The 17,318-nt window shown below is 42.3% G+C and overlaps 1 protein-coding gene across 1 annotated transcript; it reads left to right on the top strand.

The window, feature by feature from the left end:
* Positions 1 to 228: 228 nt before the first annotated feature.
* LOC125606412 lies at positions 229 to 3,117 on the top strand. Its single transcript, XM_048775479.1, has 2 exons — positions 229 to 1,657; positions 2,290 to 3,117. The coding sequence occupies exons 1-2, from the start codon at positions 1,534 to 1,536 to the stop codon at positions 2,589 to 2,591; spliced, it is 426 nt and encodes a 141-aa protein (XP_048631436.1). The 5' UTR covers positions 229 to 1,533; the 3' UTR covers positions 2,592 to 3,117.
* The last annotated feature ends 14,201 nt before the right edge of the window (positions 3,118 to 17,318 follow it).

The raw sequence follows: 17,318 nt of genomic DNA, 5'->3' as shown, positions 1-17,318 counted from the left end.
TGGGAATAGGACAGCTTCTTCGTCGTTCCAATAACACCAGGATGAATCACTTTGTAAGAAGCTTGATTTGGATACATAAAGTGGTGGAGAAACACCAGGAAGTTGAATAAATCTCATAGGAGTTGGGATGAAGAAGTTATCCCACTTTCTAATCAGGTGATTCCAGTTTCCCAGTTTGGGAATAGGACAGCTTCTTCGTCGTTCCAATAACACCAGGATGAATTGTTGAACTGAAGAGAAGATAGAGCTTGTACAATAATAGGGCAAGCTCTAGAAGATGTCCAGAAGAGTTCAATCAAGCTTCAGAGGTGTTCTGAAGTAGTTATCTTGTGAAGTTAAGTCTAGGAAAGACTTAGACTGATCATGTGAAGGCTGTGAAGGAGTTAGAGAGAAGATGGAAGTATGGTGCAAAGATAGGGCGTTCAGTACGGGCTTGTACGGTCTAGGGTGAGCCATGAAGATGTCTAGTGCAACCAAGAAGGAAGATAGGGCAATGTACAAAGATAGGGCGAGTGGTACGGACAGGAGGTCCGTACCATCGACCGTACAGTCCACTCCTCACGCCCATGTCATCCGGTTAACCCCAAATCTTGATGTGCAATGTGTGGGCGGTTCAATCTGATCTTAAGTGACCGTTTGGGATACTTGGAGGGAAAGGAAGATTCAAATGGATAAGGTGAGCTGTTGGTATGAGCTGGAAAGGTAAAGGTGCTTTACCTTTACAGCCTTGACTCATCTTATCCATCCAATTCAAATGAAGCAATCTGAGCCCTTTACCTTGAGTCAAATCGCCAGCTAGCTCCAGCAACATCAAGACCAGTCTTCTCTCATCCTCACCATCCATTTTATCTTGTATTTACAGCCTTAGGATCTAGGTTTGTGATCTGAGTGTGTAAAGGCATATATAAGCCTCTTATCATCATTTTGTAATCTCTTAAGTGAGTAAGGGGGATTTCCCCTCTCCACTTCATGAATGATAAACTGTTCTTGAATCTAAAACCCTAATCTCTAATCTCTTATTCTCCTAATCTCTCAGTCTCTTAATCTCTGTTCCTAAGTCTCTTATTCTCTCATAAACACTCTCACCAATCTCTCTTTCTAAATTACCTAGAGCAAGCTCTCATCTTTCTCCATTGGAGTTTATACACACACATACAACCAGAGAAGAGAACTCTACAAATCTCATATGGTATCAGAGCCAGGTTCATCAGAACCTGAGCTGAAGCTTCCGCAAGTCCACAGCTCACGCCTCAGCTCAAAACCAAACCCCTTTGACGCCATTGATGCTTTCCCATCCAGTTCAGTCCCTTATGAAGAAGAAGGCTGAAGCTTGGCGAGTTCCCTTGGTTCCTCATCCTGTTCTCTACTTGCTCAGATGGAGATTATCCTTGGAGGCAAAGGTGTATGGAGAGGCCTAACTAACCTGACTCCAAAGCTCCTTGTCCAAGAGAAGTTTCACATCAGGCTAAAAGAGTATGGTGTCAAGAGCTTGGCGCCTAGATGTTCTGAAGAAAGGAGGGATCTTTTGAGTTGATGGTACAAGATGGTGGCCATGAACTGAAGGAGAAGGAGGTGGGTGATGATCTAGACTCTCAGTTCCAACAACAGTCATGGCCGGTTTCACAAAATGCAAAAGGAATCAACCTGGTTCCTTGTTGTAAGCGATTCTATAAACCATCTTGATAATGAGCTTGTGTTGTTGACTGGTTGTGATGTTGTGATGTGATTGAAATCCTGAGGACTGTTTAAAAGATTATTAAATGAAATGAATTTAGAATCTGTCCCAGGATGCTTAAAGAGCTTGGTTCCCTAGTAATCCTTTCATCGTACTAGTTATACTAAGTTTACTAGCAGTTGTGTAAGTGCTTTAAAAGGACTAGTAATTTAACAGTATTACTAGGATTACTAGGTATGTTAATATGCTTATCTCTGGTTCATAATGATGCTTGTTGTGATTAATTGAATCTGCTTGCATACATGGATTGAAACCGAATTGAAAGCTGTTGCATATAGTCTTGTGGCTGTCTTACATTGAAGCATTAGATTCATGTCTAAATGCTGAGTAAAGAAGCTTTAAAAAAAAAAAAAAAAATGCCTAAGTAACTTGCATAAACTGAAAAAGAAAATGCTTGTGCTTAGAGAGATTGCTTGCAAAGATAGAACTTGAAAATGACTTGTTTTAATCTGTTGTAATGCTTGTGAGATTGGGAATCAAACTTGATGATTAATCAAGGATTGATCCCAATACTCTTGTGTCTTATCCTTGCTGGAGTTTGAGTGGTATTTCAGGTTCACAAGAAGTGTTCTTTGCTCACCACCTATCCAAGACAAGAGGAAGACTTGAACCATTGTGTGGAGCAATGGGAAGATACTTGTGTGTAGAAGCTGGTTTAAGAAGCGCAGGCCACGAGGTTGTTGAGCTCCTGGTTCAAGACATACAAGCGAAAGACCAACCATTGTGTGGAGCAACGGGAAGGTTCTTGTGTGTAGAAGCCGGTTTAAGAAGCGCAGGCCACAAGGTTGTTGAGCTCCTGGTTCAAGACACACAAGAAGAAGAAGGTCACCATCTAAGCCATGAGGAAGGCTGGTGATCTGAGGGTACTTGAAGCTGAAGGCAAAAGGGTGGATCAGTGATTTAAGCGCAGCTGTTAGGGTGATGTGCTCCTGGTCTTGAAGTTCATTGAGGCTCATTTCAAGCTTGGATCTCCCCATTCTCGGTCTCAAGCTTGCGGTGGGAATTCAAATGACCAACCTGAAGTGCTAAAGTTCAAGACCTGTTTCCTCCTTATCATTACAATAGAATGATAAAATGAAGCCTGTTGCCAAAATTCTGTGGGAAGTCCACAGCCTGCTCCAAAGAGGGTAGAGAGGATGTTGTGACAATGGAGAGATGACTTGTGGTTCTGTCCATGGTGGTTTAGTCACCATAGCCTACACATCAGATGAGTGTAGAGAGGACAGTCGACATACAAAGAAGAGCATCACCAGGAGGGTGATGCAATTTAAACAAAGACCATTGCAAGCTGATCATGGAGTGATCCAGCCGAAGTAGAGGGAAGAAGAAAGCTACTCAATAAGCCTCTGGTGTGAGATGCTTGGAGAGTGAGCATTGCAAGAGGTATGGGCACACCAAGGAGAGGTGTTGGATACTGAATCCAAGCCTCAAACCTGCCAAGTTCAAGTGAACCGTGCCCATGGAGGTTCAAGAGATCAGCTCGGATCTCTTGTTTGTAAGCAAACCTCCTAACCCTTAATAAGAGCTTGTGTCTTTATTTATTGTGTAGATTGAGTAGAATGTCTATACTGCTTGCATCATGTTTGAAAAGCTGTTTTGCATGCATAAGCATGTCTCATATTGTCTAAGTTCAATCCGAGTGTGTACTGTTGCTAATGTTTATGTTTAATCCATCAATGAAAGTCTAGCATCAATTAGAAATTGTTTAAGTTGCTTGCATCATTGGTCTTGATTGAAACTGCTGTGCATAGCTTTAATATGTCTCATGGATTGAACCTGTTGCATTCATGTAGTTAATGCTTTAAGATTGTGCATTCTTGTATTGATGCATTTAAAAATGAGCCTAAATTGTCAATGTATTGTATAAAGCTTGCATTGTCATTTTAGAGATTGAAAACTGCTTGTTCTTGCCTTATTGATTGGCTTGTTTCAAGGTTTATATATTGCTGTGACATTGGTGATCAAACAGGATAAATTATCTTGGTTTGATCCCAATGGGATGATCTGATCTTGCATTGAGTTGTGGTGGTGTTAGGTACACAAGGAAAGTGATACATGTAACTCACCAACAGCCAAGAATGTAGAGACAAAGGTCTTGTGCCATTGCATATCATCACTAGGACATGTTAGTCCATAATCTACAGGAAGTGTAGTGTGATTGATTATGCAATGAGAGATGGCCATTGCATAATACCATTGGACATATACAGTCCAAAGACTACAGGAAGTGTAGCATGGGTCATTATGCAATGAGAAGTGTGTCTTGTGAGTCTCTCTATGGTGATTCAAACACCCTAGTTCCTGGTTAAGGAAGATAGTTAACTCACAAGAAGAAAGCTATCATGAAAGACTGATAGTTATAGACCATGGAGATGCATAGGATCATCACAAGCTTAGCTCCTTCTAGTCTCGGTTCTAAGCTTGAGGGGGAGTCTTAATGCATATGATCCATGGTCAGTAACAAGTCTTTTGCAAAAGCTTCTACAAGGATCATCAACCGGACCAAGTCAGTGGCGTGTCTAGGCAAGAGGCTGTTCAGAGCAGCCTTGGCAAGTGAGGAAGAAGGCTCTCCATCAATGCGGCTTCAATGAGAGGTGATTGAGGAGAAGCTGATGAATCCATTCTGCCTTTCCAAGAAGTTGATGATGCCATGAAGATGGTACATTGGTCGAGTTTGGAAACTCACAAAAACACAAGGGAAGTTCCCTTAGACTTTTAAAACTCCTTTCAATCTTTTTCATTCATCTTATTCATTGCTTGTGCTTGAAAAGATACTTAAGATGATTATGATTGAATTGTGAGATTGTGTGCATCAAATGTGATGCAGGATATTCATTTTCTTGTTTTTGATAGGTACTGATGCACCTTTGGGATAATGTATCAGGTACCATGGCTTGAGCCTCACTAAAGATGTTCCTGGTCAGTTCCTAGCTTCTCTAAGATGGCTGAGAAGTCTGTTGAGAGGGGGAGATCCAAACCAGTCCTATGAAGAGGGCAAGCCGTGTGTGAAGTGTTGATCAGCCTCACTAGTGTTGTGAAGATGATCTGGTCGTGTCCTAGCTTCTCTAAGAAGGCTGTGAAGTCAGTTGAGAGGGGGAGACTTCAAACCAGTTCCATGAAGAGGTGAAGCTGAGTTGTTGAGTGCGCAAAGTCTTGACGAGTTGCTGCACCAGTTTAGGCCGTGATCCAGAACTTCTTGTGTCCAACCACACTGGTTCTAAGGCACAAGAGTTCACTGGCTAATCCCTAGGCTTTGGAGAGCTCTACTCTTTTTCCCTTGCAAGGTTTTGTCCCAATGGGTTTTCCTTGTAAGGTTTTTAATGAGGGAGACTCTTCAGAGTTCCAAGCTTGGCTTAGGATCTCCTAAAGTCAAGCTTGAGGGGGAGTGTTGAACTGAAGAGAAGATAGAGCTTGTACAATAATAGGGCAAGCTCTAGAAGATGTCCAGAAGAGTTCAATCAAGCTTCAGAGGTGTTCTGAAGTAGTTATCTTGTGAAGTTAAGTCTAGGAAAGACTTAGACTGATCATGTGAAGGCTGTGAAGGAGTTAGAGAGAAGATGGAAGTATGGTGCAAAGATAGGGCGTTCAGTACGGGCTTGTACGGTCTAGGGTGAGCCATGAAGATGTCTAGTGCAACCAAGAAGGAAGATAGGGCAATGTACAAAGATAGGGCGAGTGGTACGGACAGGAGGTCCGTACCATCGACCGTACAGTCCACTCCTCACGCCCATGTCATCCGGTTAACCCCAAATCTTGATGTGCAATGTGTGGGCGGTTCAATCTGATCTTAAGTGACCGTTTGGGATACTTGGAGGGAAAGGAAGATTCAAATGGATAAGGTGAGCTGTTGGTATGAGCTGGAAAGGTAAAGGTGCTTTACCTTTACAGCCTTGACTCATCTTATCCATCCAATTCAAATGAAGCAATCTGAGCCCTTTACCTTGAGTCAAATCGCCAGCTAGCTCCAGCAACATCAAGACCAGTCTTCTCTCATCCTCACCATCCATTTTATCTTGTATTTACAGCCTTAGGATCTAGGTTTGTGATCTGAGTGTGTAAAGGCATATATAAGCCTCTTATCATCATTTTGTAATCTCTTAAGTGAGTAAGGGGGATTTCCCCTCTCCACTTCATGAATGATAAACTGTTCTTGAATCTAAAACCCTAATCTCTAATCTCTTATTCTCCTAATCTCTCAGTCTCTTAATCTCTGTTCCTAAGTCTCTTATTCTCTCATAAACACTCTCACCAATCTCTCTTTCTAAATTACCTAGAGCAAGCTCTCATCTTTCTCCATTGGAGTTTATACACACACATACAACCAGAGAAGAGAACTCTACAAATCTCATATGAATCACTTTGTAAGAAGCTTGATTTGGATACATAAAGTGGTGGAGAATCACCAGGAAGTTGAATAAATCTCATAGGAGTTGGGATGAAGAAGTTATCCCACTTTCTAATCAGGTGATTCCAGTTTCCCAGTTTGGGAATAGGACAGCTTCTTCGGCGTTCCAATCAAACCAGGAAGAATCACTTTGTAAAAAGCTTGATTTGGATACATAAAGTGGTGGAGAATCACCAGGAAGTTGAATTAATCTCATAGGAGTTGAGATGAAGAAATTATCCCACTTTCTAATCAGGTGATTCCAGTTTCCCAGTTTGGGAATAGGACAGCTTCTTCGTCGTTCCAAACAAACCAGGATGAATCACTTTGCAAGAAGCTTGATTTGGATACATAAAGTGGTGGAGAATCACCAGGAAGTTGAATTAATCTCATAGGAGTTGGGATGAAGAAGTTATCCCACTTTCTAATCAGGTGATTCAGGTTTCCCAGTTTGGGAATAGGACAGCTTCTTTGTCGTTCCAATCAAACCAGGATGAATCACTCGGTAAGAAGCTTGATTTGGATACATAAAGTGTTGGAGAATCACCAGGAAGTTGAATAAATCTCATAGGAGTTGGGATGAAGAAGTCATCCCACTTTCTAATCAGGTGATTCCAGTTTCCCAGTTTGGGAATAGGACAGCTTCTTCGTCGTTCCAATAACACCAGGATGAATCACTCTGTAAGAAGCTTGATTTGGATACATAAAGTGGTGGAGAATCACCAGGAAGTTGAATTAATCTCATAGGAGTTGGGATGAAGAAGTTATCCCACTTTCTAATCAGGTAAATTCCAGTTTCCCAGTTTGGGAATAGGACAGCTTCTTCGTCGTTCCAATAACACCAGGATGAATCACTTTGTAAGAAGCTTGATTTGGATACATAAAGTGGTGGAGAATCACCAGGAAGTTGAATTAATCTCATAGGAGTTGGGATGAAGAAGTTATCCCACTTTCTAATCAGGTGATTCCAGTTTCCCAGTTTGGGAATAGGACATCTTCTTCGTCGTTCCAATAACACCAGGATGAATCACTTTGTAAAAGCTTGATTTGGATACATAAAGTGGTGGTGGTGAAACACCAGGAAGTTGAATAAATCTCATAGGAGTTGGGATGAAGAAGTTATCCCACTTTCTAATCAGGTGATTCCAGTTTCCCAGTTTGGGAATAGGACAGCTTCTTCGTCGTTCCAATCAAACCAGGATGAATCACTTTGCAAGAAGCTTGATTTGGATACATAAAGTGGTGGAGAATCACCAGGAAGTTGAATTAATCTCATAGGAGTTGGGATGAAGAAGTTATCCCACTTTCTAATCAGGTGATTCAGGTTTCCCAGTTTGGGAATAGGACAGCTTCTTTGTCGTTCCAATCAAACCAGGATGAATCACTCGGTAAGAAGCTTGATTTGGATACATAAAGTGGTGGAGAATCACCAGGAAGTTGAATTAATCTCATAGGAGTTGGGATGAAGAAGTTATCCCACTTTCTAATCAGGTGATTCCAGTTTCCCAGTTTGGGAATAGGACATCTTCTTCGTCGTTCCAATAACACCAGGATGAATCACTTTGTAAAAAGCTTGATTTGGATACATAAAGTGGTGGTGAAACACCAGGAAGTTGAATAAATCTCATAAGAGTTGGGATGAAGAAGTTATCCCACTTTCTAATCAGGTGATTCCAGTTTCCCAGTTTGGGAATAGGACAGCTTCTTCGTCGTTCCAATAACACCAGGATGAATCACTCTGTAAGAAGCTTGATTTGGATACATAAAGTGGTGGAGAATCACCAGGAAGTTGAATTAATCTCATAGGAGTTGGGATGAAGAAGTTATCCCACTTTCTAATCAGGTAAATTCCAGTTTCCCAGTTTGGGAATAGGACAGCTTCTTCGTCGTTCCAATAACACCAGGATGAATCACTTTGTAAGAAGCTTGATTTGGATACATAAAGTGGTGGAGAATCACCAGGAAGTTGAATTAATCTCATAGGAGTTGGGATGAAGAAGTTATCCCACTTTCTAATCAGGTGATTCCAGTTTCCCAGTTTGGGAATAGGACATCTTCTTCGTCGTTCCAATAACACCAGGATGAATCACTTTGTAAAAGCTTGATTTGGATACATAAAGTGGTGGTGAAACACCAGGAAGTTGAATAAATCTCATAGGAGTTGGGATGAAGAAGTTATCCCACTTTCTAATCAGGTGATTCCAGTTTCCCAGTTTGGGAATAGGACAGCTTCTTCGTCGTTCCAATCAAACCAGGATGAATCACTTTGCAAGAAACTTGATTTGGATACATAAAGTGGTGGAGAATCACCAGGAAGTTGAATTAATCTCATAGGAGTTGGGATGAAGAAGTTATCCCACTTTCTAATCAGGTGATTCAGGTTTCCCAGTTTGGGAATAGGACAGCTTCTTTGTCGTTCCAATAAAACCAGGATGAATCACTCGGTAAGAAGCTTGATTTGGATACATAAAGTGGTGGAGAATCACCAGGAAGTTGAATTAATCTCATAGGAGTTGGGATGAAGAAGTTATCCCACTTTCTAATCAGGTGATTCCAGTTTCCCAGTTTGGGAATAGGACAGCTTCTTCGTCGTTCCAATAACACCAGGATGAATCACTTTGTAAAAAGCTTGATTTGGATACATAAAGTGGTGGAGAAACACCAGGAAGTTGAATAAATCTCATAAGAGTTGGGATGAAGAAGTTATCCCACTTTCTAATCAGGTGATTCCAGTTTCCCAGTTTGGGAATAGGACAGCTTCTTCGTCGTTCCAATCAAACCAGGATGAATCACTTTGCAAGAAGCTTGATTTGGATACATAAAGTGGTGGAGAATCACCAGGAAGTTGAATTAATCTCATAGGAGTTGGGATGAAGAAGTTATCCCACTTTCTAATCAGGTGATTCCAGTTTCCCAGTTTGGGAATAGGACAGCTTCTTCGTCGTTCCAATCAAACCAGGATGAATCACTTTGAAAGAAGCTTGATTTGGATACATTAGTGGTGGAGAATCACCAGGAAGTTGAATTAATCTCATAGGAGTTGGGATGAAGAAGTTATCCCACTTTCTAATCAGGTGATTCCAGTTTCCCAGTTTGGGAATAGGACAGCTTCTTCGTCGTTCCAATAACACCAGGATGAATCACTTTGCAAGAAGCTTGATTTGGATACATAAAGTGGTGGAGAATCACCAGGAAGTTGAATTAATCTCATAGGAGTTGGGATGAAGAAGTTATCCCACTTTCTAATCAGGTGATTCCAGTTTCCCAGTTTGGGAATAGGACAGCTTCTTCGTCGTTCCAATAACACCAGGATGAATCACTTTGTAAAAAGCTTGATTTGGATACATAAAGTGGTGGAGAACACCAGGAAGTTGAATAAATCTCATAGGAGTTGGGATGAAGAAGTTATCCCACTTTCTAATCAGGTGATTCCAGTTTCCCAGTTTGGGAATAGGACAGCTTCTTCGTCGTTCCAATAACACCAGGATGAATCACTTTGTAAGAAGCTTGATTTGGATACATAAAGTGGTGGAGAATCACCAGGAAGTTGAATAAATCTCATAGGAGTTGGGATGAAGAAGTTATCCCACTTTCTAATCAGGTGATTCCAGTTTCCCAGTTTGGGAATAGGACAGCTTCTTCGTCGTTCCAATAACACCAGGATGAATCACTTTGTAAGAAGCTTGATTTGGATACATAAAGTGGTGGAGAATCACCAGGAAGTTGAATAAATCTCATAGGAGTTGGGATGAAGAAGTTATCCCACTTTCTAATCAGGTGATTCCAGTTTCCCAGTTTGGGAATAGGACAGCTTCTTCGGCGTTCCAATCAAACCAGGATGAATCACTTTGTAAAAAGCTTGATTTGGATACATAAAGTGGTGGAGAATCACCAGGAAGTTGAATTAATCTCATAGGAGTTGGGATGAAGAAGTTGTTAAGTTGAGTTGATTATATTGGTATGGAGAGAAGAGGAGTTGAAGAGGAGAAGAGATGGAGAAGCTTAGGGGGTTTTGGTGTGAATGGTACGGACGGCCGTACAAGGCCGTACATGGCCGTACCGTCCGTACCAATGGCCGCGATCAATACTTACCCAACTCGACCAAGTGAAACGGTAACAAGGAGATATTACCTTGGGAGCTTAAGGAGAAGGGATCAGACCGTTGAGTGGATAAGGGAAGAGCGTGCCAGGCTGGAACAGGCTGTAAAGAGGCAAAGCGTGTGAGCCTTATCATCCAATCATCCGGAAAGCAACCTTGACTCTACATGCTTCAATAGTGCCCATTTCGACTCTTGTAAACCCTTATGCTTTCCATATAAATATGTAACCTCACTCATTAATAAGAACAGCAGTTTGAGCCTCTCTAATCTCTTAGACACTATGATTATCTCTTAGACTCTAAACGGCTCTATCTAGTCTCTTAATCTTTCACAAACTTCTCCTAATCACTTCTTAAACACTCTCTTTATTCTGATTACTCTAAGGATCTCTTAATCTCATATGGTATCAGAGCCAGGTTCATTTGAATCTGGGGTTTGATCTTTAGAGAGTTACAAGCTAAACGGCTTTGAAGCTACACGCGAGTAGCCTTGAAGGTGTTGAAGCTGTGATACGTTCTAGTTGAAGCTGTGCTACGTTCTGTGTGGTTGCGTGATTCTAGACTCAAGGTTGGTGTGTACGAGATTCAAGATTCAAGTTTTCAAGTCAAGCAAAGATGGAACATGGGATGAACATGAGGATGAAGGTAGCGGTTACTTTCAAAGGTAGCAACTACCTTGTGTGGTCTCGGATGGTGAAGACTGCGGTGGGAAGTAAGGGTTTGTGGGGGCACATCACAACAGGGGAGGCTCCGAAACTCATTACTCAGGGAGGAGATCAAGAAGAGGTCTCCAATGAAGCGGCTGTGGAGAAATGGCAACAAGAAGACATGCTGGTGATGACGGTTCTACACGCATCCTTGGACCCAGCTATCTTGGATGCCTACAGCTACTGTGAATCAGCCAAGGAGCTGTGGGACACGCTGAAGAAGGTATATGGGAACATTTCCAACCTCAGCCGTGTGTTTGAAGTAAAGCTAGCGATCAACCGTCTTGCACAAGAGGACATGGAGTTCACTAAGCATTGGGGAGGTTCAGGTCCTTATGGTCAGAGCTGGAGATGCTGAGGCCGAGCACAACTGATCCAGATCAGTTGAATGAGAGGCGCGAGCAAGACAAGGTCTTTGGGTTGCTTCTCACACTGAACCCGGCCTACACTCACCTCATCCAGCACATGCTAAGGTCAGATAAGCTTCCGGACCTTGAGGAGGTGTGTGCGCAAATCCAAAGGGAGCAGGGATCTATGGGGTTGTTTGGAGGAAAGGGGGAGCTCTCTCTTGCCAATCAAGCAGCTCATGAGGACTCAACCGAGGCTCCACAAGCAAACAAGGCATCTCACGGGAAGTATGAGGACAGGAAGTTCAATGGCAACTGTGATCATTGCAAGAAGCATGGTCATAAGAAGAGCCAATGCTGGATACTTCACCCACACCTCAAGCCGGCCAAGTTCATGAAGGAGCGTGAGGGAAGGGCAAATGTGACTGAAGGTTCAAATGGAGCTGGCACCAGCAAGGCGAGTGAAGCGGATGGGCTTGGAGGCAATGATGGGAATGGGAAGTCTCTGGTGGCTTACACAGGCGCCTCAAGCTCACGCAGCAATGATGACTACATCAAGAGATCAGACCTTGATGCTCTCTTCAAAATGCTAAAGGAAAACGGTAACACTTATGGTTATTCCTTTGGAGCCTCTATGATTGCATATAAGGATGATCACTTGATTAGAGAACTAGTAGAACGGTTAGAAGCTAGGAATGAGTATAGAACTGCTCACATTGCTAGAACTGATAGGATGCATCCATTGCTTAGTAATCTATGTCATAATGCTAAACAAGTAGGTAAACCATTGATTGTTGATTCTGGTGCATCACATCATATGATAAGTGATGAGAACTTGATTAAAGATATAGAACCTACGCATGGGCATGTGATGATAGCAAATGGGGATAAGATACCTATTAGAGGAATAGGAAAGCTTAAGTTGTTTAACAAAGAATCTAGAGCTTTTTACATGCCTGAATTCACATCAAACCTATTATCTGTGAAGAAATGTACTAATGATTTACAATGCAATGTTATCTTTAGTCCTAATGATGTGAAGTTTCAGGATATTGAGAGCAGCAAATTGATTGGGAAAGGAGTGACTAAGGGAGATCTCTATATGCTTGAAGAACTCACTTCTGTTCCTGATTATAGTTGTTCATTTACTTCTGCTTCTTTGTTGAATAAAAATGCATTGTGGCATGCTAGAGTAGGACACCCTCATGTTAAAGCTTTGAACTTAATGGTACCAGGTGTTGTGTTTGAGAACAAAGATTGTGAAGCTTGTATTTTAGGCAAGCATTGTAGAACTGTGTTTCAAAAGTCTACTACTATCTATGATAACTGCTTTGATCTAATTCATTCTGATGTGTGGACTGCCCCTTGCTTATCTAGAGATAGTTATAAGTACTTTGTCACATTCATTGATGAAAAATCCAAATACACCTGGTTAACCTTAATTCAGACCAAAGATAGGGTACTTGATGCATTTAGGAACTTTCAAACTTATGTAACTAACCATTATCATGCTAAGATTAAAATTTTGAGATCAGATAATGGAGGAGAGTACACGAGTCATGCATTCAAGGAACACTTATCACAACATGGGATCCTACATCAAACAAGCTGTCCGTATACTCCACAGCAAAATGGAGTGGCTGAGAGGAAGAATAGGCACCTCATGGAAGTGGCAAGGTCTCTTATGTTTCAGAGTAATGTTCCAAAGAGATTTTGGAGTGATGCGGTTGCCACTGCTTGTTACTTGATCAACAGAACTCCAACCAAGGTTCTGAATGAGAAGGCTCCATTTGAAGTTCTGAACAGGTACAAACCAGTGCTTGATTACTTGCGAGTCTTTGGATGTCTATGCTTTGTGCTCAAACCAGGAGAGATGATCAACAAGCTAGAAGCAAGAAGTACTAAGGCTGTGTTCATAGGATACTCAGCTACACAGAAAGGATACAAATGCTATGATCCTATAGCAAGGAGAGTTCTTGTATCTAGAGATGTGAAGTTCTTGGAAGATAGAGGATACTATGAAGAAAAGAACCAAGAAGACCTGAAGGACTTAACATCAGACAAGGCCACCACCTTGCGGATCATCCTTGAAGGTCTTGGAATCAGTACATCCCAGGATCCAAGAGATCACGCAACAACACCTCCTGAAGTTGGTTCACCATCCCACCTTGATCATGAGGGAGGAGAGACATGAGGAGGAGCCTACTCAAGAGGTTAACCAAGATGAAGGAGAAGAGAGCATAGGCTCTGATGGTCATGGGCATGATCATGGTGTGATACAAACACCTTCTCAAGATGAAGTGGTAGAAGAACAACAGGAAGAAGAACCGGTTGTGCAGCCACTAAGAAGGAGTACAAGGATAAGGAAGGATCCTTCCAGTTGGGTAAACACGAGAGTGTACTACAATGCCCAAGCTGTGGAGCATCCTTCTCAAGCCGTGTGCTCCTTTGCTCAATATCCAGAAGCACATTGCGCTTTCATGGTAAACTTGGATGAGAATCACATCCCAAGAAGCTATGAAGAGGCAATGAAGGATAAAGAATGGAAAGAGTCAGTTGGAGATGAGGCAGGAGCTATGATCAAGAATGATACATGGTATGAGAGTGAGTTACCAAAGGGAAGAAGGCTGTGACCAGTAGATGGATATTCACAATCAAGTACAAAGCGGATGGAAAGATTGAGAGGAAGAAGTCAAGGCTAGTTGCAAGAGGTTTCACTCAAACTTATGGAGAAGATTACATAGAAACCTTTGCACCAGTAGCTAAACTACACACAATCCGGATTGTACTAAGCTTGGCTGTGAATCTTGGATGGGGGTTATGGCAAATGGATGTGAAGAATGCTTTCTACAAGGTGAACTTGAGGATGAAGTGTATATGCATCCACCTCCAGGCCTTGAACACTTAGTGAAGAAAGGGAATGTGTTGAGACTGAAGAAAGCTATCTATGGGCTGAAGCAATCACCAAGAGCTTGGTACAACAAGTTGAGCACTACTCTGAATGGCCGAGGCTTCAAGAAGTCTGAACTAGATCACACCCTCTTCACACTCACGACTCCCTCAGGTATGATTGCTCCTTGTGTATGTTGATGATATCATTATCACAGGGAGTGATAAGGAAGGTATCATAGCAACAAGGAGTTTCTTAAATCCATGTTTGAGATTAAAGACTTGGGAGAAATGAAATACTTTCTTGGAATTGAGATATGTAGATCCAAGGAAGGTTTGTTCATGTCCCAAAGGAAGTATACACTTGATCTTTTGAAAGGTGCAGGTGCTTATGGAGGCAAGACAGCAAGGATGCCTATGGAGGATGGCTACAAAGTCCCACGAGAGGGGGAGATTGAAGACAGCAAACCTTATCAGGATCCTAAACTCTATAGAAAACTAGTTGGCAAATTGATTTATCTTACTATAACTAGACCTGACATTTGTTTTGCTGTGAATCAGGTGAGTCAACACATGCAAGTGCCTAAGGAACATCATTGGCGCATGGTGGAGAGGATCTTGATGTATCTCAACGGCTCACCTGATCAAGGAGTATGGATGGGCTGCAATGGAAGCACTGAAGTGGTGGGATACTGTGATGCGGATTGGGCTGGTGATAGAGCAGACAGGAGATCAACCACAGGCTATTGCACATTCATTGGAGGCAACTTGGTGACTTGGAAGAGTAAGAAGCAGAAGGTAGTGTCATGTTCAAGTGCAGAAGCGAGTATAGAGCTATGCTGAAGCTCACCAACGAGTTAGTATGGATCAAAGGCATCTTGAAGCATTGGAGATTGATCAAGCCACTCCAATGACAATGCATTGTGACAACCAAGCTGCCATCCACATTGCCTCCAACTCGGTGTTCCATGAGAGGACCAAGCACATTGAAGTTGATTGCCACAAGGTGAGGCAGATGATGTGCTAGGAGTGATCTTGCCATGCTACACAAGGAGTGAAGATCAGTAGCGGATGTGTTCACCAAGGCTGCAAGGCAAAGACATGGAGTCCATTCACATCAGATTGGGACTCATTGATCTTGGGAAGAGAAGGAGCTAATCCCCTTAGCTGCAAGGTCTTTACTCTTTTTCCCTCATCAAAGTTTTATCCCATTGGGTTTTCTTGGTGAGGTTTTTAATGAGGAAGATCTTGTAGTTTCCAAGCTTAGGAATAGCACAAAGCTAAGCTTGAGGGGAGTGTTGAGTTGAGTTGATTATATTGTATGGAGAGAAGAGTGAGTTGAGATCAGAGGAGATGGAGAAGCTTAGGGGTTTTGGGTGTGAATGGTACGGACGTCCGTACAAGGCCGTACATGGCCTACCGTCCGTACCAATGGCCCGACCAAAACTTACCCAACTCGACCAAGTGAAACGGTAACAAGGAGATGTTACCTTGGGGACTTAAGGAGAAGGGATCAGACCGTTAGGATAAGGGAAGAGCGTGCCAGTGGAACAGGCTGTAATAGGCAAAGCGTGTGAGTCTTATCATCCAATGAATCCGGAAGAACCTTGATCTGGATGCTTCAATAGTGCCCAATCACCAGAAGTTGAATAAATCCCTAAGGAGTTGGGATAAATATGTAACCTCACTCATTAATCAAGACATCCAGTTTGAGTCTCTCTAATCTCTTCCAATCACACTAGGATGATCACTTTCTAAAAAGCTGATTTGGATACATAAGTGGTGGAGAATCACCAGGAAGTTGAATTAATCTCATAGGAGTTGGGATGAAGAAGTTATCCACTTTCTAATCAGGTGATTCCAGTTTCCCAGTTTGGGAATAGGACAGCTTCTTCGTCGTTCCAATAACACCAGGATGAATCACTCGGTAAAAAGCTTGATTTGGATACATAAAGTGGTGGAGAATCACCAGGAAGTTGAATTAATCTCATAGGAGTGGGATGAAGAAGTTATCCCACTTTCTAATCAGGTGATTCCAGTTCCCAGTTTGGGAATAGGACAGCTTCTATGAGATTAAGAGATCCTTAGAGTAAACAGAATAAAGAGAGTGTTTAGGAAGTGATTAAGAGAAGTTTGTGAAAGATTAGGAGACTAGATAGAGCCGTTTAGTGTCTAAGAGAAAAGCATAGTGTCTAAGAGATTAGAGAGACTCAAACTGCATAATCTTCATTAGGTTTGATGAGTTACAATATATAGAGAGAGCATACAAGGGTTTTCGAAATCAAGAGAAGACTAAAGCATGTGAGGTCAATCAGGAGAGGATAAGCTCATTTGGACTAGCCAATTAGCTTCTCCACATGCGCGGAGTATCTGGCATCTTGGACCGAGATGCTCTTGCCTTTCCAGCTGTTCCAGCCTGTCAAGGCGCGCTCTACCTTATCCCTAAACGGTCTGATGCCTCAAGGTAAGTTCCTTCCCTTTACCTTAGTTACCGTGTTACTTGGCTGATGCAAGGTAAGTCTTGGTCGATGCTGGATGGTACGGACTGTACGGCTTGTACGGCCTTGTACGGACGTCCGTACCATGCTCTCCCTAAACTCTCTCAAGCTTCCTCATCTCCTTTCCTCTTCAACTCCTTAGCTCTTCATACATATATATTCAGCTCAACTCAACACTCCCCCTCAAGCTTAGCTTTGTATAAGTCTAAGCTTGGACAGCCACAAGATCTTCCTCATTAAAAACCTCACCAAAGAAAACCCAATGGGATAAAACTTTGATGAGGGAAAAAGAGTAAAGACCTTGCAGCTAAGGGGATTAGCTCCTTCTCTTCCCAAGATCAATGAGGCCCAACCTGATGTGAATGGACTCCATTGTCTTCTGTCTTGCAGCCTTGGTGAACACATCCGCTAGCTGATCTTCACTCCTTGTGTAACATGGCAAGATCACCCCTAGCACAATCATCTGCCTCACCTTGTGACAATCAACTTCAATGTGCTTGGTCCTCTCATGAAACACCGAGTTGGATGCAATGTGGATGGCAGCTTGATTGTCACAATGCATTGTCATTGGAGTTGCTTGATCGATCTCCAAGTGCTTCAAGATGCCTTTGATCCATACCAACTCGTTGGTGAGCTTCAGCATGGCTCTATACTCGGCT

This window comes from Brassica napus, unplaced genomic scaffold (genome assembly GCF_020379485.1).
Source record: "Brassica napus cultivar Da-Ae unplaced genomic scaffold, Da-Ae ScsIHWf_880;HRSCAF=1247, whole genome shotgun sequence".
Classification (NCBI taxonomy): Eukaryota; Viridiplantae; Streptophyta; class Magnoliopsida; order Brassicales; family Brassicaceae; genus Brassica; species Brassica napus.
This window is presented reverse-complemented; position numbering and strand designations above follow the sequence as displayed.

Excerpts from the sequence above, each read along its gene's own strand:
- LOC125606412 (XM_048775479.1), top strand. The coding sequence starts at position 1,534 with ATGGTACAAGATGGTGGCCATGAACTGAAGGAGAAGGAGGTGGGTGAT. Across the intron at positions 1,658-2,289 it reads AATCAACCTGGTTCCTTGTT|GTTCACAAGAAGTGTTCTTT; the intron begins GTAAGCGATTCT and ends GTGGTATTTCAG.